General features: G+C 38.8%; 1 protein-coding gene across 1 annotated transcript; it reads right to left on the bottom strand.

Moving 5' to 3' along the window:
- Window positions 1–1,320: 1,320 nt before the first annotated feature.
- Window positions 1,321–22,064, bottom strand: LOC5564872 (ribosome production factor 2 homolog). The gene is made up of 3 exons (XM_001649158.2): window positions 21,893–22,064; window positions 21,616–21,831; window positions 1,321–2,184 (listed from the first exon to the last, which is right to left on the bottom strand). Exons 1-3 carry the CDS (start codon window positions 21,910–21,912, stop codon window positions 1,416–1,418), a joined length of 1,005 nt encoding a protein of 334 aa, XP_001649208.2. The 5' UTR covers window positions 21,913–22,064; the 3' UTR covers window positions 1,321–1,415.
- Between the last annotated feature and the right edge of the window lie 1,408 nt (window positions 22,065–23,472).

Here is a 23,472-nt window from a genome sequence, read left to right as displayed (position 1 = left end):
AAATTTGGGTTCTTCGGCAAAGTTGCTCCAAATCGGTTGTTCTAAAACATTGTAGAACATTGTGTAGTCCTAAATGCATCAGCAAAAAAGTTTATGTGCTGATCTCGTAAACCATGTGGGCCACCCTAATTTCACATCTCTGAAAAAAATGTCTGAAAAATATGGAGAAACTTTACCGAAGACACCATATATCTAAAATTGACGGTTTAGGCGCAATCATTTTTGTCTTCCTAGATATCAATACAGAGTCAGAATTAGGGCGAATGTGAACACTAATACGTTGTCAGTAATATCGGTTTGAAGTTCAGCGGATATAATTTCAATTCTATATTATGTTTCCGATCGATTTAATCGCATTATGCATTTTTGTATGATGCATTACAATATTACTTTTGTAACAAACCATTTGATTTATTTTCATATTATGAACAACATGTTAAAATAAATAAAAAAGCATCATGCGCCATTCATCAAAATTGAGGATTGTTGCGCCCCTCGGTTTTTCGTCTCCTTCAGTTTGACAGCAGCGATTGCGCCTTTCTACCTCATCCTTCTGGTTTGACTATCATCAGCTTCGCCGTTTTGCTACGCTCTTTCACACGAACCATCTTCACTATCGACCTTCTGCACACTCAGTTTTAAATGCGCCCGGTTACCGCAGGGGGGAAGGTAGGCGAAATTGACATCATAGTTCGTATCGAAAGAGAATATCAAATGCGCCTTTATGTTTTTCTCACTTATTTCGTGAAAAACGTTTTTTTTTAAGAAACAGTTGTGCATTATATGATTGTTGTTTATCAAATAAACTGTTAGGTGAATAAAACTCGATTTGTTCACATTTGTCAGTTGGGCCGTTGTTCTGGTACTGTATTGATATGGCTTTGGGACCAATGTGACCACGTCTTTAGAAAGAAAACTGCTATCAGGATGTTACCCCAATTCACGGTAATTGCTGGAGCATTTCAGCAATTCGTTAGATGATGATATTCATTTCAATCTGAATGCATGGAAACGCCTCTCGAACAGCTTTCATACAATCTCAAGTAACATTAGTAGCTGAATAACAGTTTATTCAGCTGAAATCGGCTTGAGAGTAATTTGTCCAACAAAATTATCCAAGTTGATTGCCTGCATGTTTGTCAGCAAATTTATAAAATAAAACGAATAAAGTTGACCCCGGATTACGGTACCTTGAAGGAGTTTTCCTAGGTGGGACATATCACTGACCTAAGTATTTTTTTTTTCATCGTCAGTAGCATTAGACATTCAGATCTAAATATCTACAGGAATGTTTCTTTCGAGGATTGAAAGAAATTTAAATGAAATAGTAAATTTTTAATATTTCTTACCTAACTTACGCTAAGATTGAAGCTTATCTCTGCAAGCTCACTTCATTCTGTCAACATCTCGATCCACTAATCGCTGTCGACGTCCATTCCGGAGCCCTCTCCGGTCTCATCCATACCCTCGTTGTCGTATTCCTGTTCCGAGCCCTCTCCAGCCGAACTTCCCGCCGATTGACGCTTCTTTTTGGCACGCCCTGCTTTCTTTTCCTCGGCCGTCTTCTTCAGACCCTTCATCTTTCTCGTCTGTATCGCGTTGATATCCTGCTTGCCAACGTGTACCCGACCGTGCACGTTACCGAACTCATCCCGCGATACGTTCTTCCGTTTGGCGACCTTCAATATGGCCGGCTGCTTCATGGCCGTTTTGAACAGATCTTCCGAAGCGATCTTCGTCCGCCTTATCGAGAAATCCATCGACGGTCCCATCTCTTGCAGCTCGATGCGGGGAGTCCTCTGGCCGCTCTTTTTCAACTGAATTCGGTACGAACGCATCAGAATGGACAAATCTTCGGTGATCGTGAAACTGATCACGTGTTCAATGCCTTGCAGTCGCATAGTGGAAACATTGTCGATGTGGAACATGTCCAGCAATAGGCTCCGGAGACGTCGCAGCTCTTCCGTCAGTTTCCATTTATAGCCGTTGAACACTATAACCGGTTTCACGAAGGCAGAGATCTTCTCGGTTTTGAAATCCTGCAGACCTTTGAAGTTAGAGATACCAAGTTCGACCATATCCAGTATCTGCTCGTCGTAGATTCGTCCCAAAATGAGATTATTCGGGCGCTTCTTGGATGACGAACCAAACATGAAAAGGTGACAATCGTTCGATTTGGCCAATCTAGAAATTTAAACAGGAAATTAGCTTCTTCGTTAACATACCCTGCCGAATGTGTACTTAATGGTGTCCTAGAAAATAAAATCAAGGAGCTCAACCCTAGAATGAAAAATATGCTTATGTAGGTATAGTATTTTGGTAGAGCAAAAAAACTTTCTAAAAAATCGTTTAAAACCTAAACTTATTCATTAGAGAGATTTTAGCTACTGAGTCATTCGCCTCGGTTTTGTGCTGATATTTCGAAGTAACTTAATATTACAAAATTTATATTTTATAATATTTATCAAAAATCTTTCTATGTGCATTATTGGATAATTTTGCAATATTAGTTCATAGAAATATTCAATTCTTTCAAGGCTAAGTAGCCCGACATTTGTTTTTGAAGACTCTGCAGCTTGCAATTTCAAAGTGATAAAATTTAGATAAGGTACCGTGGGGTAAGTGGATACAGAAAAATCAATAGTTAACTTCATTGTTATGTACAGCTAACGTGAATAGTTTAACTCAAACTTTTTTCTGTGGATAACAAATAAGGGACTATTATACTTCAAATCGTCATTTATTTTGATTTTTCTGATTGTTATGTTTTGAGAATGAGAGACTTAAAAATTTGCGCCAAATTATCCACTTGCTGCACCATGGTGGGGTAAGTGGATCACCATTAAAAAAAATCTGTTTTCGAAACAAATGTAGTATGATTATGTTTATTAAGAATGATATTACCCTCGCACTTGTTAGTAGTGCTAGTAATGTTACATTTTATTACTTTAAAATTAAAAAGTATCTTTATTTAATCAAAATATAATAAAAAGTATGTATATACTAGTTCATACTAATTAGAACAAAAAAAACAAAACAAAAACAAAGAAAAGTTTGGAGAAAATTCATCCATTTATACGCATAAGTTATACAGAAGTATTGTAGGATTATTCCTAACGATATTTTCAAAAAGCACTCTTGGTTTAAAAATATTAGTTACAGTCACTTTTGAATAACAAACTGAAATCCTTCTGTTTTATTTATGAATATATGTGTATCATCTGTCTAGAACAATTTATATGGTCAAATCATGTATGAGACTATGCTTTCGATTGGAAAATTAGTATATTTTGCTCTTTTACAACTCAGCTTAGATAAACCACGAAAAGTTTCGTGTGAATTTTGAAATTATTATTCTTTTTATATTTTTTTATACCAGAAAGGTTAAAAAAACTTTTAGGTGGATTAATTCAAATTTTCTACGGCCAATTTAACAAATTCAAGCTGGGAATGGAACAAAATAAAGGAAAACAACATTTGCGGGTATTGAAGCTTATTAAAAGTCTTCTAAGCAGTCTGCCAATAAATGATAATTATTCTTGATCCACTTACCCCACCCCACTAAAAAGTAGGGGTAAGTGTACCATGTCCAATATATTTGTATTTATTCATAAAAATGACATATTTTTCATTGTGATTCATTCAATTAGAACTGAAATGCTCACCATGTGTCGAAAAAAATAATAGAATTTGATTTTAGACAGAGATACAATGGATTTTTGATTGATGGAAAACAATTTTCAAATTAATTACTTTTTACAGCGAACAAGTTTGCTTGTGTTGGTGTACGTGTAGTACCAGTTTTGCAATAGTATCAGTGTGGGCGTAAGAATATAACCTAAAACGTAGCAATGGTGCGAAAACATTCAACATATCCAAGTGTTTAGGTTTTATATTGACAAATGATCCACTTACCCCACTGATACACTTCCCCCACTGTACCTTATATGTTAGGAGGAGACCCCCCCAGTACCGGACATCGTCGAAAAATTAAGAAATCATTGTCTAATTAAGAGGGTGTACGTGTATTAGGAAAAAAAGTAAGCTGTTATAGAGAACAATGATTGCACAGAATAACACATTCTGGTTGAAAACGTTTACCAATCGCCTTAAATTTGAAATTTAGCGATTTCACTCCTCATTTTTTAAGAGACGATTATTAGCTTGGTATAGATTATTATTTCACATTTCCGATTTCCGTCGTGGAAAAAATACTAGTTTATCAAATGCATGAACTCTGGAAAAAAAAACTCGCAATAGAATTTTTAGCTAAATTCCGGTTTATTAGGAGCTTACTGGCAAAAATGCATTGAATATTTTGAAGTAGAGGTACAAAACGAGTTACTTGAAGCATGTCTTTACAAATCTGTGGAATAAATCGAGATTTTTGGTTGTTGGCACTAAATTTGTACCAACATTTCTGTAAAATTAAACCCTTCCTTTCAAATGAACAATAACTCCAGAACACAATTGATTATTGATGAAATTGAAACTAACCGAATTAGATGAATATTGTTCATAAGCAATTCGGCAGCGTCCATTTATTACGTAACGCCTCTATTGGAATTTTGTGAACAAACCCCTCCCCCTTCAATCCGTATCGCTTTTTGTATGGAAAATTTCATTTTTTTGTATGAGCCATAACGCTTCCCCCTCCCCTTAGAGCGTTACGTAATTTGTAGACGAAGCCTCAGAAAATGATTCCATGCGTTCCAACAGAACGTTTCAATAAATGAATTATCATATCTCCCAGTGGCGACTCGTAACCTCACGTTTTATATGATCTATTACCCTAATTTTGTATACTTAGGTCATATGGTCGGGGTCGCACCAAGCGCCAAAAACTTTATTTCGAGATATTTTACTTTAAATTCTTAAACTGGTACTGGTTGATCGCGGACGACTAATTTTAAAATCTTGTATCTCACATGTGACTAACAGTGTCCAATTAGTGACCCGAGATGAAATGTACCGTCAAGTGCCGTAATTCAGCGCAGTTAAGGAAAACATAGCACCATCCGTAATCTTCAGACTAAGGAGCTATTTTGGCCACTTTAGCGCGATCTTGAACTGCCAAAAGCTGGAAAATTAAATAAAAAACAAAGTACGCTTCTTCGTTTTCTCATATCAGTTGACAGCTCGTTGTTGAGACGAACAGACGTTTTTGCAACACGCGGGATTGTTTATATCCAAATAACAATTGTTTTCGATTTTTATCAAGTTTTTCATTATCGCGGCCTATTTCGGAGCCAATTTCACGACCATCCGGATACCGAACTAAAAGTTTTTCCCCGTGGTCAGACAACCGCGTCTTTCGGACGCGACACGAGCGATTTTTAAAGGGACATCGCCCACAAAATCTGACAGTGTTTTCGTAGTGAGTGCGCGATACCGTATAGTGGAGCTACACTGATCTGTTGCCTGCGGTGCCAACAAGAAGCTCAGAGCTGAGGCTGTTTTCATAAAAACAACCCCCGGGTGGCCAACCATGGCGTTGGCACCGGATGAATTTCCCTCCTTCGGGGACCCTGGAGGAGGTTCATCCAATTTTTTCGATGGCGACTTTGCTGGAGCACGACTGCCGAATTACATGGATCCCGAAGGCACATATGGAGCAATCCAGGTTCTGCGCATGGAAGCAACTAGCGGAAGATTACCGAATGACCCTTTTCTATTACGCTCATCGGTGGAGAAATGTGTGGGTGCTAAAATTGACGGTGCTTTCCCGGAAGGGAAAGATGGCATAACCTACGCTTTGAAAATTCGTAGCAAAAATCAGATCTCAAAGCTCCTGAGACTGACTTCGCTATCTGACGGAACCGGAATCAAAATTATTGAACACCCGACCCTCAATGTCTGCCGTTGCGTCGTAAATTGCCAGTTGGTTGCCGGCCTTGACGATAAAACGATTGAAGAAGGCCTAGCTGACCAGGGAGTTCGCAACATTCGCCGTATCACCAGACGAAACGGAGACAAAGTCGAAAACACGTCAACAATGGTTCTTACGATCAGTGGAACGGTGATCCCCCCAAACGTGGATTTCGGTTGGATACGGTGCAAAACCCGACCGTACTATCCAGCACCAATGTTGTGCTATAATTGCTGGAATTTCGGGCACACCAGTAAGCGTTGCCAACAAACACGTCCAACTTGTGGAACATGCTCTAAGGACCACGTCATCGATAAAGAAACCCGCTGCACAGCTGAAGTTTTTTGCAAACGTTGTGACAGGCACAGCCACTCTTTGTCAAGCCGTAAATGCCCGGTATACTGCAAAGAAAATGATATCCAAAGGATCCGAGTTGATCTTGGTATATCATACCCGCAAGCGAGGAGACGATACGAACAGGCACACGGGCAAAGTAGTTTTTCAAATGTAACTACAGCCGGAAAGGATCAGCAAATCGCTGAGTTATCCTCAAAGGTGGACCAGCTCCAGCAGGAGATGGAAAAGAAGGATAGAAGAATCGTGACTCTCGAATCTAGCCTAAGCACCGACAACAGTAGCATGATTGCGGATCTACTGCAAAAGGTAGACTTGCTGACCAGCGAAATGAAGAGAAAAGATGATCGCATCCAGGCACTTGAATCGGATCTGCAGAACAATTCGCGCATGGGATTGGTTCGAAAACACGGCACCATTGAGGAACTAGTTTCTAAGGTTACCCATTTGGAAGAGCAGCTCAGCCACAAAGAGCGAGAAGTGAACGTGCTCCGAACCATTTTCAATCGGAAAAATCAACTGGCTGATTCCAAGGATGCTCTTTCATCTAGCGAAATACCGTCAACACAAGATCGAATCCAGACTGCAGAAAAAACGAAGCAACAACTCTCCCAAAAAAAAGAAAAGAAGCAGAAGAAAAAGAATGGCAGCCGACCCTGATGTATGAAAGCGACACCAGCCCAATACCACCTCGTCAAATTTCGGAGAGAACACCAAAGAGAGATCACTCTACGACTGATTCCGATGACTCCTTCGATCGGCCAAAAACAAAAATAACTACTCCTGATAGCGATTTCTATGCCAACGTCTCCCCATTGGGTGGTGACGAGGGCATGTCAGAATGATTAAAACACGCTTCAACCAACCAGTGCTCCTCATACAACATGCAGTATAATTGAGTACAGCAAGTCTCTAATCCCAATCATCGATTGTAATTCTGTCCATAATAGCGCGCTAAACACAAGAGAGGAGCCTACTGGTACCATTTCAACGCTAAATACCACCAAACCCGAACAAAGATGTATCGAAGTTAACAAGGCCGATAACCGTAAATGCAGCGACATGCCAACGTGTTCCCCGGTTATCTTTCAGGACAGTCGAGGCCCCGTCGGTGCGGAAGCCACACCACCACCGGAACCGGCGGACAACCTTCGTCATCCTGGAAGTTCCGGAAGAGGGACGCACAAGGGCAGAAATGCCTATCCCCCTGTGGACAACGTGGGAGTCAAGACTACATCAACCTCAACATCTTTTGTCAACGGGACGCACAAGGGTATTCGTACTCGTCCCCGTTAAAGGACAACGTTGGAGCAGCAGTAACCCAAGATAACCCTGTGTCCTCCCCATCTTCCGAAACTCCGTCTGCCAAAATGATTAGCTCATCATCAACTACATCATCACCAAGAAGGAACAGAACGACAACTTCGACAAATAGTGGATCTCCAAACAGCATGGCCACCATCAACGCTTCCAAACGGACCTCTTTCGTTTTACAATGGAATATGAACGGATTCCATAATAACATCAGCGACCTAGAATGCCTTATACAAAGCAACCCACCAGTTATCCTGGCTATCCAAGAAGTTCACCGTACCACCGTGGATAAAATGAACCGATCGCTTGGCGGTCGCTACCGTTGGACATACAAAAGGAATTCAAATGTTTACCACTCAGTTGCCATTGGAGTACTAGAATCCATTCAGTTCTCTACAATACAATTAGATACAATCCTTCCCATCGTTGCCGTTACGCTTAATGATCCGTTTCCAGTAACGGTGGTTAGTGTTTATCTGCCATGCGGCAAAATACCAAATTTGAAAAATGCCTTTTCACAAGTTTTGGGATCTATACAAGGCCCAAAACTGATTCTCGGCGATATCAACGGTCATCATGCTGCATGGGGAAGCCCTAGATCAGACAAGCGAGGGGAAACCTTACTTGAGCTCACAGAAGCTAGGGACCTGGTAATACTCAACGATGGCTCCATCACGTTCACTAAGGGTCAACACGAGTCCGCTGTTGATGTATCGCTAGCAAGCCCTAGCATAGTCAGTCGATTACTCTGGAGTATTGGCGACGACCCGCTCGGCAGCGATCACCATCCAATCACTATCTCACTTTGCCAATTACCTCCGGAGACAACGCGCCGCCCTCGATGGATATACGATCAAGCGGATTGGACCTCCTTCCAAACAGCAATCGACGAATATCTCTGCATCTCCGAACATAACAATCTTCAAGACTTCATACAAGCTATTTATTAGGCTGCCACAACATGTATTCCAAGGACTAGCGCAAAACCCGGCCGCAAAGCTTTGCCCTGGTGGTCCCCGGAGACAAAACAAGCAACAAAAGCAAGGAGAAAGGCGTTACGAGCTGCGAAGCGTCTGCCTGTAGATCACCCTGACAAAGAGTCAGCCATTTCGTTATATAAAATCAAACGGAATGAATGTCGACAGGTTATTCGAGACGCGAAAGATCAGAGTTGGGAAAATTTCTTAGATGGAATAAATTCCAATCAATCTTCATCTGAGATATGGGGAAAAGTTAATGCTCTCAGTGGAAAGTGCAAAACCCGCGGCATGGCTATCCGCCATGAGGGGGTTATTACCAGAGATCCTGGTATCATCGCTGATGCACTAGGCTATTATTTTGCATCCCTGTCAGCATTCGACAAAATCAAGCCACCGTAGACGATCTCGATAGAATACAAATTCCTGATGACACTGCAGGCCTACCCATTAACGAACCTTTCCGTTTAATTGAGCTCGAAATGGCTTTAGCCAAATGTAAAGGTAAATCCGCAGGTGCGGACGAGATAGGCTACCCCATGCTAAAAAACCTTACACCTAGAGGAAAAGTTACCCTCCTTCGACTGCTAAATAAGGAGTGGTCAGGAAACACACTACCACAAGAATGGAAGAGTAGCTTGGTGATCCCCCTTCCGAAAAATGGATCTTCTACCTCTGCACCTGAAGATTTTCGTCCGATCTCCTTAACATGTTGTATCAGCAAGGTAATGGAGAGAATGGTAAACCGGCGACTAACCCACTTCCTAGAATCCAATGAACTCCTCGATCACAGGCAGCACGCCTTTCGTTCCGGCCACGGCACAGGTACGTACTTTGCTACTCTGGCGCAAGTTCTAAGCGACGCCAAAACTAAAGCTCATCACGTCGAACTCGCCGCATTAGATTTGGCGAAAGCATACAACCGCGCCTGGACACCTGGAGTCATTCAACAGCTCAACAAATGGGGTCTATCAGGTCACATTTTGCATTTCCTGCGAAATTTTCTCCAGAATAGAACTTTTCAAGTTTGTATTGGAAATCATCGTTCCAAACACTTTTCGGAACAAACTGGCGTGCCACAAGGCTCAGTTATAGCCGTCACCATCTTCTTGGTGGCGATGAATGATATATTCACGAGCCTCCCAAAGGAAATTTACATTTTCGTCTATGCGGACGACATTATGCTCATCGCTGTAGGATCAACTGAAAAGGCCCTCCGCCGAAAACTACAGGCATCCGTGAACGCAGTGGCCAAATGGGCAACTAAGTCGGGCTTTGTAATATCGACCGATAAAAGTGCCATTATGCATCTGTGTAAAGCGTCTCACCGTCCAATCCGTTCAATAGTTTCAGCAAATGGCCTGCCAATCCCTAGAGCTAGACGTACTTCGGAAGATGAAGAATGCTGTATACGCATGTGATACGTGTATTGCGTTGCACGAGTTTGATGATACAGAAGAGATGCAAACTAAAATGAATGAAGTGTTGCATGGTGTAGCGAAACTACAGAGAGTACTCGATTTTGTTGAAGGCTTTGATGTTAGGGTGCGCAAAATTGTTAGAGAAGAATTAGTCGAAAGCGGGAAAATTCCTGTAACTCCTACTTGTGATCCTGTCCGGTATAATTTGCGGTCGACAAGTAAGGCTAAGCGGGAAAATGGAAGGATGGAAAATAGAAATAATCCGCCAGTAAACGGTACTGTGGTGAATAACAATATTAATTATTCTTTTGCTGACGTTGTGAAAACTAGTAAGCCTGTGGTATTATCGAAAGATACTCCCAAGACGTTGAATTCCAAAAATGAAGAAAATAATAATAAAGCTATTCATGCTGTATCACCAAAGAAACCAAACTCAAGAATAGTAATCAAACCGAAAACTGGTAAAAATGCGAGTGAAACAAAAAAGTTGCTTAGCAAGAAAGTCAAGCCATCAAACTTTAGGGTCAAAGATATTTATACACGGAAAGATGGTAGTATTCTTGTAGATGTACAGGATCACTCCACGATGTTGAAGTTAAAGGAGACGATAGAAAAAGAATTGTGTGATCACTGTGAAGTCGAAATGAGCGATACTTTAAAACCAACATTGAAGATAGTGGGGATCAATGAAGAAATGAACGAAGACTCAAAACAACGTTGATCGAAAATAATGAAGTTATGGAAAACGTGAAGCATTTCAAGGTAAAAAGTATTGTTGCAAAAGATAAAGAAAATAATGATAACTTTGATGCAATTATTGAGGTTGATGCGATCACTTTTCACAAGGTCCTGAAACAAAAGAAAATTATGTGTGGGTGGGAGCGATGCCAAGTGGTAGACGCCTTAGATGTTGTTCAATGTTACAAATGCTGTGGATTTAATCATAAATCTGTAAAATGTACGGCGAGAAAAGAAGCTTGTCCACGTTGTGCTGGTGAACATTTGATAAGAGAGTGCAATTCTTCTGAGGTGAAGTGCATTAACTGCGAGAGATCAAAATTGAATGGTGACAAAGATGCGGATTCTAATCATTGTGCGTGGAGTGAGCGTTGTCCGCTGTATATGAGAATGAAGGAGCGCAAAAGGCAAATGATTGACTATAGTGTATAGCAATCATCGGTACAGGTGTTGTATGCGAATGTAGCGATATGCAAACACATTGAAGAGATAAGGTTATTGTTGAAAAGACGAAGACCCGTAGTGACTATATTAACAGAAACGCATCTGACAGGTGATCATGATATTAATCAATTAGAAGTGCAAGGATATTCTATGATAAATTGTCTATCAACATCACGGCACACTGGGGGAGTAACTATGTTTGTGAGATCTGGAGTCAAACTAAAAGTGATTTCAAACGAGTCAGTTGCCGGTAATTGGTTTCTCGCGATTGATGTATCGACTGGAAATTTTTCTGGGATTTATGGTGCAGTATATCACTCACCGAATGCAAGTGATGCCGCATTTCTACAGCATCTTGAAGACTCGTGGCTGCCGAACGTATTTGACGACGAAAGAACAAACTTGATAATTGGAGATTTTAATATTAACTGGATGAAGGTAGGTGACAGACGTGAGCTAAAAAATGTAATGGATTCTGTGTCATTGAGACAAATTATACAATTCCCCACTAGAGTAAGTATTAGAAGTAGTACTATGATTGACCTGGCATTCACGAATGATGATAGAATAACTGCTATTGAATTGATAGATGACAAATTATCTGACCATGAAACAATTGGACTCAAATTCAACATAACGGACCAGCTAAGACAGTCGACAAAAATTAGCGTTAAAAGCTGGAGACAATATTCCAAGGAAAAATTTTGTAGCAAACTGCAACACAAATTGCGTGATTTCAATTTGCTTGATTCAACTGACGAAAGTGCAGCACTTCTGGGATGTTCTTTGGAGTCTGCAGTGAATGAAATGATAATAGATAAAGAGATTGAAATATATGATGTAATTGTAATTGGTACAATGGAAAGCTACATAGAATGAAGGAATCAAGGGACAGGGCATATGCCATATTTAGAAGGACAGGTGACGCCACAGACTGGATATTGTATCAAAGATTGAGAAATAAGTACGTTATAGAAATCCGTAAAACGAAAGCTGAATACATAAGCAAAGACTTACAGGAATGTCAAGGTGACTCTAAAAAAGTATGGAAAGTTTTGAAAAAGATGATGAAACCTATCAGAAATCGTGATCCAGGAGTAGAATTTGAAAACGCCAGCGATGAAATCGACGTAACAGTGAAATCAAACAAATTGAATGAATTTTTCGTTGAGAGCATCAAAGATATCCATAACAGTATTCCAGATGTACCAATAGTTGAAGGAAACGTTGAGTTGCCCCAAATTGGAGTTGTAGAGTGGAACGTATTTCATGAAATAAGCATGACCAATTTGGAAAAAGTAGTAAATGGGTTAAAGGTTTGCGGAGGTGTTAATAATCTAAGCACAAAAGTCTTTTGGGATGGATTTCAAACAATAAAGAATGTATTTTATGTGTTATAAATAAGTCGTTGATGCGGGGAGAATTTCCTTCATCTTGGAAAAAATCTTTGGTTGTGCCTTTACCAAAAGTGGCTCAATCAAAGAGACCAGAAGATCGTAGGCCTATCAACATGTTGCCACTATACGAAAAAGTGCTAGAGTTAGTCGTAAAAGAACAGCTATGCGAGTTCCTAGAGAATAAAAACATTTTGATTAATGAACAATCTGGTTTCAGAAGAAATCACTCGTGTGAAACAGCACTCAATTTATTATTATTGAAGTGGAAACGAGCAATTGAAAGCAAAAAAGTAATCCTAGCAGTGTTTATAGACTTAAAGCGAGCATTTGAAACTATTGATAGGACTAAATTGTTAGGGGTATTGTTCAAGATTGGCGTGAGAGATTCAGTCTTGAAATGGTTCGAAAGCTATTTGACCGGCAGACAGCAAACAACCTTGTATGATGGAAGAGAATCAGCAGCCATTGATGTGGAGTTGGGAGTTCCTCAAGGAAGTGTATTAGGACCCTTGTTATTTATTATTTATATGAATGATATTAAGGAGATTATGACGAACGGTGAAGTAAACATGTTTGCTGATGACACAGTAATATTCATCATCGCTAATGATTTTGTTGAGGCGTATAATGCACTTGAAGCAGAACTGCTCAGAGTAAGCAATTGGCTGAAATCTAAAAAGCTTTTGCTCAACGTTAAGAAAACAAAATATTTAGTCATAACTAACAAAATTAAGGAAGGAAATATTCAACCGCTACATATCGATGGACAAGAAATAGAAAGAGTGGATAACTTAAAATACTTAGGAGTAATTCTTGACGATAAGCTTTCATTCAATGATCACGTGGACTACACAATAAGAAAAGCTGCACAAAAGCTAGGTGTTATTTGCAGAATTAATTCATTTTTAGATGTCGGATCAAAAATCATGCTATATAAAGCAATCGTGGCGTCACATTTTGAATACTGTCCGTCTGTGCTGTTCCTTGCCAACAGAAGACAAAAACGTCGAATGCAGAAAATACAGAACAAGTCTATGCGACTTATACTAGGGTGTCATCGTACAACTTCTTCAGCTACTATGCGTGAGTGTCGATGAGTGATGCGTGAGTGGATGAATGTCGAGGAGAGGATCATTGTAAGAACATTAGAATTCGTATTCAAAATTAAGAATCAATTACTACCAACGTACTTGACAGAAAATATTCAATATGGAACGGATATACATAATTATAACACAAGAGCAGCATCGGATCTACGACTACCGAACTTTAAGAAAACTGGAACTCAAAACTGTCTCTTTTTCAAAGGATTCCAACTCTTCAACCGACTACCTACCGAAGTAAAGCAGGCAAACAGCATTTATTCATTCAAGAGAATGTGTATAAGATTTGTCAAAGATGGATTGATATGAATCATGATGATGGACATACGCGGGAGCAAGAATGAAAGTTAAAAAGAAAATGAAGAAACATGAATTAAAAACCAAATATCACTATGATAACTCGTCCAATAAGCCTCCCAACTACAAACGAAGCGTATGGGGTGGAGGTGGGACCAAATACGGCCCAATGGGACCATCAGAAAAAAAAAAAAAAAATCCCTTTGAAAAAATCAGTGAGGGTTCTAGGAATTAACATAGATCGCCATCTGACTTTCCACGATCACTTTAAGAAAGTGAAACAGAGCTGTAAAACTCGGTTGAACCTCCTACGAATTTTATCCAAGCGCCACAAAATGGCTAATCGTGATGTACGTCTTCGGGTAGCCAGTGCAATTCTAGACAGCAGACTCCTCTACGGAATTGAACTAACATGTTTATCAACAGATGCACTAACAACCACGCTTGCCCCTGTGTATCACCAATCAATCCGTATCATTTCCGGGTTGTTGCCGTCCACACCTGCTGATGCCGCGTGCGTAGAAAGCGGCAGGCTTCCTTTCGAACGCTTAGTTACGGAGACGGTATGCAAACGGGCAGTAAGTTTTCTAGAAAAGACGACACCATGCAGTGGTGGAGTTCTTCTCCTTGATGAGGCGAACCGACTCCTCCAAGTACACGCCAACAAAGTGCTCCCTCCAGTGGCGGAAACTCATTGGAATGGAGCCAGGAGTTGGAATTCGCCACGTCTCAAGGTGGAAATGTCAATAAAAACTCGTTTTAGAGCTGGTGCAAACTCCCAGGCGGTGACGACTAGTGTAGCTGAGCTTCTTGGTAGTAAATATCAAAACTATACACACCGCTACACGGACGGTTCCAAAGTACAGGACAAAGTAGGCATGGGTATTACCGACCATGAGAACAGCCGTTTCTATCGTCTTCCTGATCCATGTTCTATTTTCTCCGCGGAAGCCGCGGCTGTCCTAATCGCTTGCACTATCCCATCACCAAATCCAATTGCCATACTGACTGATTCAGCCAGTGTCGTCACAGCCTTATCATCCGATGTAGCACGACATCCTTGGATTCAGGCAATCCAAATGCAAGCACCTCCTGAAACGGTATTTATATGGATTCCTGGCCACTGTGGAATACGTGGAAATGTGGAAGCAGACCGGCTTGCAGCATCTGGTAGAAGCGCTACGTTTTACACAAGAAAGGTTCCTGGACATGATATAAGACGATGGATCTCCTCATCTTTAAGAAGTTCTTGGGCAGTGAGTTGGCACAATATGCGAACACCTTTCCTGCGAAAAATTAAAAACGATATATCACGCTGGGAAGACCCAAAAAAGCATCTCGACCAGAGGATCCTCTCTAGATTGAGAACTGGGCACACCAAAGTTTCGCATAACATGGGGTCTGACGGACCCTTTAGAAAAATCTGTTCTGCATGTAATGTTCCAAACACTGTAGAACACTTTCTCATAAACTGCCCGCAATACCTAGCGGCACGAGCATCACATTGCTGAAAGCATTCGCTCCGCGCTCAATAACGACTCCGATTGCATAATTCGACTGATGAATTACCTAAAACACATCGATCTGTACCACCAAATCTGATAATCATCTCTCTCCAATCAACTGGACCTCGCATCGAAACCTGACAATGAGAAAGGAAAATTGTATTTCAACATCACACTAGAACATTTAAATTAATCAACTTTTAAAGCTTTGTCTTCAAATTAAAACCAACTATGTAATACTAATGTGATTTATAGTTAGCCCAGGGGAGCCACTCACTATGACGCTCTCTCGTACGGAGATGAACCAGCCATAGGGCTGAAAATCTCCTTAATAAAGATAATAATAAAAAAAATAAGTTTTCTCATATTATGCAAATTTTCACTCGTGGAATTTGAGGTTTTTATGATTAAAATCATGAAAAATCTATTGAAATGCGTAGTACATCATATCTTTAAAGTGTTAATGATAAGTAGATGGAAATTACAAGTATTTTTATCTTCTAAATTATTAGAACAAGTGATTTGAATATGTTGTTTTTTTGGGAGTAAAATAAACCACTCGAGATGGGGGTAATATGAACACATTGGCTGGACGATTACTACCGGATTTTTTTTTTCAGATGCCGCGAGTTTTTCGGAGGAAATATAAAGACAGACATTGACAGCCAAATGGTCGCGGCTAAACGTTCCATCGATTACGGAATGTGTGAGCTATGCATTGATCATGTACCACATGCTGAGAATCATGCCGCAATTAATTCAATTTAAGTGGTTTTCATTTCACCCCCATTATATGTTCATATTACCCCCAAGTAAATGTTCATATTACCCCCGTTACATGTTCATTTTACCCACATGTTTCGAATTTCCAAAATTATAAAAATGGTAATAAAATTCTATTTTCATCACAATTTTTCAACTTGTTACATTGCATAAACATCCTTTTCAATTCTGAGCAATTGAATAATAATCTGATAGCTTCATAAGCAAGAAAACATAAAAATTGTTTATTGTGTTCATTTTACCTCCAGTTCCCCCACGTGTTAATTTCGTAAAGGGTAATTTGAGGCAGTTTGGCCACCTTAAGTCGATTTAAGTGCAAAACTATTATGGAATTTGCGAATCTTTGTATGATTTACAAGATCCGTTCGATTTCGATTGGCCTTTACAGTTCACGAATGAATGAATAATTTTTCAAAATTTGAGAAAAACAATCATTATTTGCTTTTATTTGTGATTCAAACTTATTCTAAATCGTAGTTGCGGTAATTTTAATGTGTTTTTTCATATATAAATAATGTTGTATGAAATGCGCGGAATAAGGCAATGCGCTGAATTTGGGCACTTTACGGTACATGTCCTGCCAGAGAATATTTTGTGATCTAAGATAACGAAGGACTGATCAAATTACTCGATATTTCTATGGAAGACAGATTATTTTTTAAGTCTTCTGATATAAACAACTTGATTGAAATAAAATTGCGCTTGATGCGGTTCAGCAGAACCCCGACTATACAGCAAACAGTAAATGATTGAAATTGCATATTTGTTGTTGAAATTCATGAATAGGTGGAATTGACGTTAAGCAATAACCACTGATATAACTATTGGTTAAGTATTATTGTCTAACAATGTTTAAGCATTCATTATAGGAACGTGTTTTTGTATACACGAGATACTAGAGATGGTCGGGTTTCAGTTTTTCCAAACCCGAACCCGACCCGAACCCGAAAAATGTCTCTGTTCAAACCCGAACCCGACCCGAAACCCGAAATTATTTGCAGGAAAACCCCGTGTTCTAAACGATGATAAATTCATCGTTTCTGATGCATAGGGAAGCTTTCAGGTTGTTACTCTTTTCACAATGGATCATCAAAATAACCAAAACGGCCGCAATGGAAAGCATAGATAGCGCCACCGTAGCCTTGTGTGTTTGACAGAACAGCAATGCTGTCACAATGTTAAATCCCATATACAGTGGCGCCTTTGTTTTGATGCGATGAGCACTGACAAAAACTACCTTCAATGATCCATTCGCACCAAGCCCGAACCCGACTCGTAGGATTCGATAGAAAGTTGTATCCGCCGTAAATAATAATGAGGATGAATATAATAAAACTTCCCGGAAAAAAGACAATAATTTCCAGCGAACCAGCCACCCCTGGAAGGCATTTCAGAATTTGATTTGGGAGCACGAAACAAGCGAAGATGCACATTTCATCTCTATCGCTCCATGATCGGCAATGTTTCGCAAGTTGTAACAAGCATCGAGAGAAAATGGGGAATAAAAAACCTATCGACGTAGGGAGATATCGAGATAAGGAGGATATTTAAATATTGAGAGTGAAAATGTATGCAGAATGAAGGGACCGTACAAATTATAGACATAGGAAGAGTGAACATCGAGGTGAAGAACATCGAGATGTGGAGAGTCAACTGTACCTAGTAGGCTTTAAAAATATCTTAAAAATATAACAAATTTCATCAAAAATGATCATTTTTCATAAATCGATCCGGCAGAGCCTCGAAAGGATTTTTAAGAAAGTTGTGTTGTTATACACTGTGCCAGAAATTACGTACGAATTTCATAAGAGAACGCTTGTGAATTGATTTCTTGATTTCTTGACTGGTTTTCTCTCTTTCATAAGAGTCTTATGAAAAACAAAACGTCCGATATTCACAAGAAATTCTTGTCGATTCTCTAAATACATAATGATCAAAAAGAATTCCATAATTGATATCTATGATCCTTCATAAGAGTATCTTATGATATTATACCCATTTATATTATGAACGCAATGATCGATGGAAGTTCAAAAGTTTTTCTTATGAGTCTCATTAGATGCTTCTTATGTCTTTATTCCATAAGAAAATCGTATGAAATTCTTACGTGTTTTTCGATAGGAAGTCGATTGTTTGTCACAAGTGTTAATAATAATTGTCATACGCGTGCTTATGAATCTCTATCGTGAATATTATGTTACTATCATCGCTCCACGTAATTCATAAGATTTTTGTATGAAATTGTTAAGAAAATCGTACTCCATTAGATTGTCTTATGAAAGCCAATGATCAATGCGTATGATAACCAAAGAGTTTCGTATGAAATTATATCTATCTATGTAATGAGTATTCAGGGTGTCGACTCAATTTTGAAAATAAATTTCCCTGATTTTCCCTGAACTTCCAGTCAATTTCCAGAAAAATTCCAGACCATGCTGATTTGTTGGTTTGGTATGTTTCATATCGTATGAATAAACTGAGCAAAAGCTTTTACTTTACTTAAATACACCTGTCAGATAACTTTCTTGAGCGTTTATTCAAAATGATATGAAAAAAATGAGCACTTGTGTATTTACATTTCAAACTTGATAATTCGTATGAATAAACCTGAAAGAGCTGAGTACAACTTCAGAAAATACTATCATCTATTGACCATACCCATTTGAAACCTTCAAGCGCAAAATATGCATTTAAAGTTGTAAAAAAGGATGTACTCGGATACTCAGCTAACTCATATATGATTTCACAAGTTTCTGGCATAAACGACTATTACATTCAACCTGAATGTTGACTATTTCTGTTTTCAGAAAAATTCCAGCCATTGACAAAGAACTTTCTTAGAGAATCGCTCCAAGGAATTCAACAGATATTTCTCAGAAATTCCTGTTTTTAATTCTCAATCGTATTTTTTCAAGTATTCCTTCAATACTTCTTCAGGAACTTTTCTAATATTTCTTTCAGAAACTCCTTAACTTTTTCCTTCAAATATAGGAGGATTAGGGCCATGATGAGCTTATGGGGCAAGATGGACCTTATCCTTTGAAAATATACATATTTCATCAAAAATGTTTACAGTGTATGCAATCCGTATTCTTTATGAATTTTTTGCCGGTATACAAGTTTATGTTTTGCTTCAATTGTCCATTTAAAGTTGGCTTTAACTTTTTCTCAGCTTCAAATGAGTAAATTAAGACAGGGCGGTGGAAAAATCTATTTTTTGTTCAAAGTAACGAATCCAGAGAAGCTTTTTCTTGCTATTGTGATTAAGGAAGAGCCTTTTAACATAAAAGAACGACTATCAGTCATTAAGAATATTGTATTCACTAAATTTCACGAAAGTGTTCATGTTGTCCGACCTAATTTTCTATTTCTTTTTTTCTGACATTTGATGTGATTATCATCACTATGAATGAATGCAACACGTCGTACTTATATAAAACTTGAAAACTAGCCGAGAGTAATCGAAAATTATTACCTTTTTATGGACTTAAAATACGCATTCGCTCAATATGTTCATTATGATTTTTTTTCAGTAATCACAAAGATTTTTTTTTGCAAAATGTATTCATTTTTTTCATAGAATACTTCCAATAACTTTTCAAAATGATTCGTTACAGGCAGGGAATGTCTGAAAACTCAGTGCAGTGCCAAAAACATGCGTGCCACTCAGAAATTGATTGTGCGTCTCCCATTCTTTGCGAGCAAGGCGCAGGAGACTATTTGTTTTTGTGCGAGACAAAGCAAAGCACAATCTCTACTCTTTCAGTCTCTTTCGTGATAGCACATAATCCACTCTAGAATATTTTCAACAAAGTATGCTTTGAAAGCGGATAAGCTTAATAAGTGCTTTGCAAAAACTTATTGTTGTGGATCTTGACATATTTGGTAAAGTCAGAAACATAAGGTGGTGACGAATTATGTTCAACGTGTTTAAGAGTTGTGACAGTCACATATTAATGAAATGAATTCAAGTGAATTTGTTTACGCGTGTACGAAACGCAAAGAGTGAAAATGAGACAACTCGATACCATGCATCCCAAAGCACATTGCGTGTCAGCACAGCCAGGGTGCAGTCCAGAGAAAAATACTCCTGCACGTCTCTTTCGAATTTTGGGTGCTATCTCGCAGCAGCGCGTGTAGCACCGAAAGAGATTTGAGTCGCACCCCATCCCTGGTTACAGGTTATTTATTTCAGCTGATATTTAAGTATTCCGATATGATTTTTTTTTTCTCGAATTCATCAATATATTTTCAATGGAATGCATTTTGATATTGAATAACGCGCTAATAATAAGTTCCCTGATGTTCCCCTTGAATTTGTCGAGCCTCTAGCAATGCTCGGAGGAACTCTTTCAAGATTTTTCAATGAGTATCTCCAAGTAATCTCACATACTGCCAATGGATAATCGAGCAGATTACTTCAAACCAAATTCCAGAAAATTCAGCTTCCCAAAGAAATTTTCCAAATTTCAGGAGAATTTTTTCAAGTACAATCTATGAAAAACAAACTGGACATACTTGTAATTAAGCTCCTGATAAAAATCCTGAAATAACGCTCGAACTCTAATTCACGCAATTTTCAGAAATTTCAAAATGGAAAAATATCAGTATAAGAGCACTTTATTTTTAGAAATAACCTGATTAAAATTCTGGAAAAATCCTGTCCAGCAGCTTCGTGCTTTTGAAAATAAGGACCTTCATTTTTTTTCTCTATTTATCGTTTTACCAGTTTTACTACGATATTTTGAGCAAACTTGTAATGTTTGACATGATACGATGGAGTGAACTCAATTTTTCCTCAAGATTTCGAGCAAAATAAGCGGAACTAGGCAATGAGTGGATTTAGGAAAATTTAGAACTAAATATCTTTGGAACAATCTACGCCAACTTCGAAGGGCATTGTTGATGCTTTTCATTCCAGAAATTTTTTTTTCAAGAAAGCGATTTCTCAATGGTGTACTACTATTTTGAAAGAGTGATTACCAATTTTGTTTCCATTAATCGTATTAAAGGTAAACATCATGATTATTATTGCTGAGTTGGCCTAATCAGTAACTTTGCAGACAATCAACTTGTTTGATGCTGTAGTATTTATATTTTTCCCTGACCTCTAGTGAAATTCCCTGACTTTCCAGGTCTAAAATTGAATTCCCTGACATTACCTGACTTTCCAGGTTTTTCCAGGTAATCGACACCCTGGTATTGTTTCATAAGTCTGCAATGGAATTTAATAAGATTCTCGAAAAATACTTCTTATGTCGTTATTTCATAAGAAAATCTTATGTACCTCATACGTTCCGTTTCCTCAGTGTACATAAATGCTATAAATAAGCATATCTTTCATGCTCTAGTTGAGCACCTTGATTTTTCAGACATTGATTCTTTCCTGGGACACCCTAGTGTAGGTACTTACTGTTCCAGTGGTGTCGAATCCTCAAACATAGTGACGTCGTTGTTCCTTCTCATCAGTCTCACCAGTGGCTTCTTCAGCAGATTGAAATCCTTCAGCGCCTGCCGAATTTCGTTGGAACACTTTCGCCCTTCCATGATCAAGGTTTTCTTGGGATTCTCTATCGTTTTGGGTTCCCGTTCGTCCAGGAATCGTTTCCCACGACGCGTGGTTGGTTTCCTACAGGTAAGAAATGAATCATTTAAGGTGCTAATATAAACTTAAATTTTACTACACTCACTTTATTCTTGTAGATGCCATCGTTGGGCAAATATTCCTAATGAAGAGGTACTAAAACTCCCTCAGTAATTTTAATAATTTATGAAATTTGTATCACCAAAAAAAAATCACGAATCGCACTCGACACCGAAACACGTTGTTTTGAACGTTTTCTCTCGCACTGGATTGGTCTGCTGTGAGAAGCTGTCAAAACTTCGAAACATATTCGATGACAGACGGGATTTTAGTTTAGCCATGGCACATACCCTTGAAGTTGCCAACCGTTGAAAAAAAAAACAGATTACACCGTTCCGCGAATTAACACCGACATGAAATTTTTCAAACACGAAGAAATCAGATTACCTTAAAAATAAGTTAAATAGGGTCCTAAAGACCTGTTCCAATATTAGTGCCAAACGCTTAAGTTTAGGCCAAAAATACATATTTACTCAATTTTTTTTATGTTTTTTCGTTTATTTGAGCCCACAATTTTTTTTATGTTTTTTTTAGATTTTGTCACACCCCTTGGCTTAAACTCAAATTTTTGGGTGTATTTTGTTTTCCGTGTCCCTTCCGAAATGGTGTTTTTGTCGAATAAGCGAACGTCAAACATGATCTTAAGAGTCAAGGTTCATGTATGGACCCAATATTCAAATTGAAGTTTAAATATGATATAGCCGTTATATGAGCGGGAAAAATTGCTAAAGTAGTTGCAGTAACATGGTTTTTCGTGTTATTAAATAAAAACAAGATTTCATTAAACATTTTAGAACCCTATTTGAGTAAACTGCATTTAGTTCAGTTTTGGGCTGTTCGCCTCTGTCGCCACAACAATGTTGTCAAAAACAGGGAGAGATGCACCGACCCAACATCAGTGTTGTGAAAAACTCAATTTCTCATAACTCACGCTTGAGATTTTTCATGCGTGAGTTGTCAATCTTCTTCTTCTTTCTGGCGTTACGTCCCCACTGGGACAGAGCCTGCTCATAAGAACACTTCCACAGTTATTCACTGAGAGCTTACTATGCCAATGACCATTTTTGCATGTGTATATCGTGTGGCAGGTACGAAGATACTCTATGCCCTGGGAAGTCGAGAAAATTTCCAACCCGAAAAGATCCTCGACCGGTGGGATTCGAACCCACGACCCTCAGCTTGGTCATGCTGAATAGCTGCGCGTTTACCGCTACGGCTATCTGGGTTGTCAATCACGCAACTCAGCAGTCAAAAAATCATGGATGGCTCACCTTTTTGACTCGTTGTCTCGTATTTCCACAGTTTACTCACACATGACTATAATTTCTTGTTAAGGCTAGTTTGCTACTGACAAGAAAAGGAATAGACCATTTCCGTGATTTTTTTTAATGGCTTATATGCTTTCTGCCAATTTACTGAATAAACTTTCCCAAGGAACCCATATGTTTTGAAGCCCCTAACTATTGAAAAACAATGAAAAACTCGCGGCACCCTACAATTTATTTTTCTCCGATTTTTATTCGAACCCTTTTTCTCCTATGAATTTTGTCTCCACGTTGTGGTGTTAAAACTAAAAGCCTTGTGGTGTTTTTGTCGAATAAGCGAACGTCAAACATGATCAAAAGT

The sequence above is a fragment of the Aedes aegypti genome, chromosome 3, assembly GCF_002204515.2.
Source record: "Aedes aegypti strain LVP_AGWG chromosome 3, AaegL5.0 Primary Assembly, whole genome shotgun sequence".
Classification (NCBI taxonomy): domain Eukaryota; kingdom Metazoa; phylum Arthropoda; class Insecta; order Diptera; family Culicidae; genus Aedes; species Aedes aegypti.
This window is presented reverse-complemented; position numbering and strand designations above follow the sequence as displayed.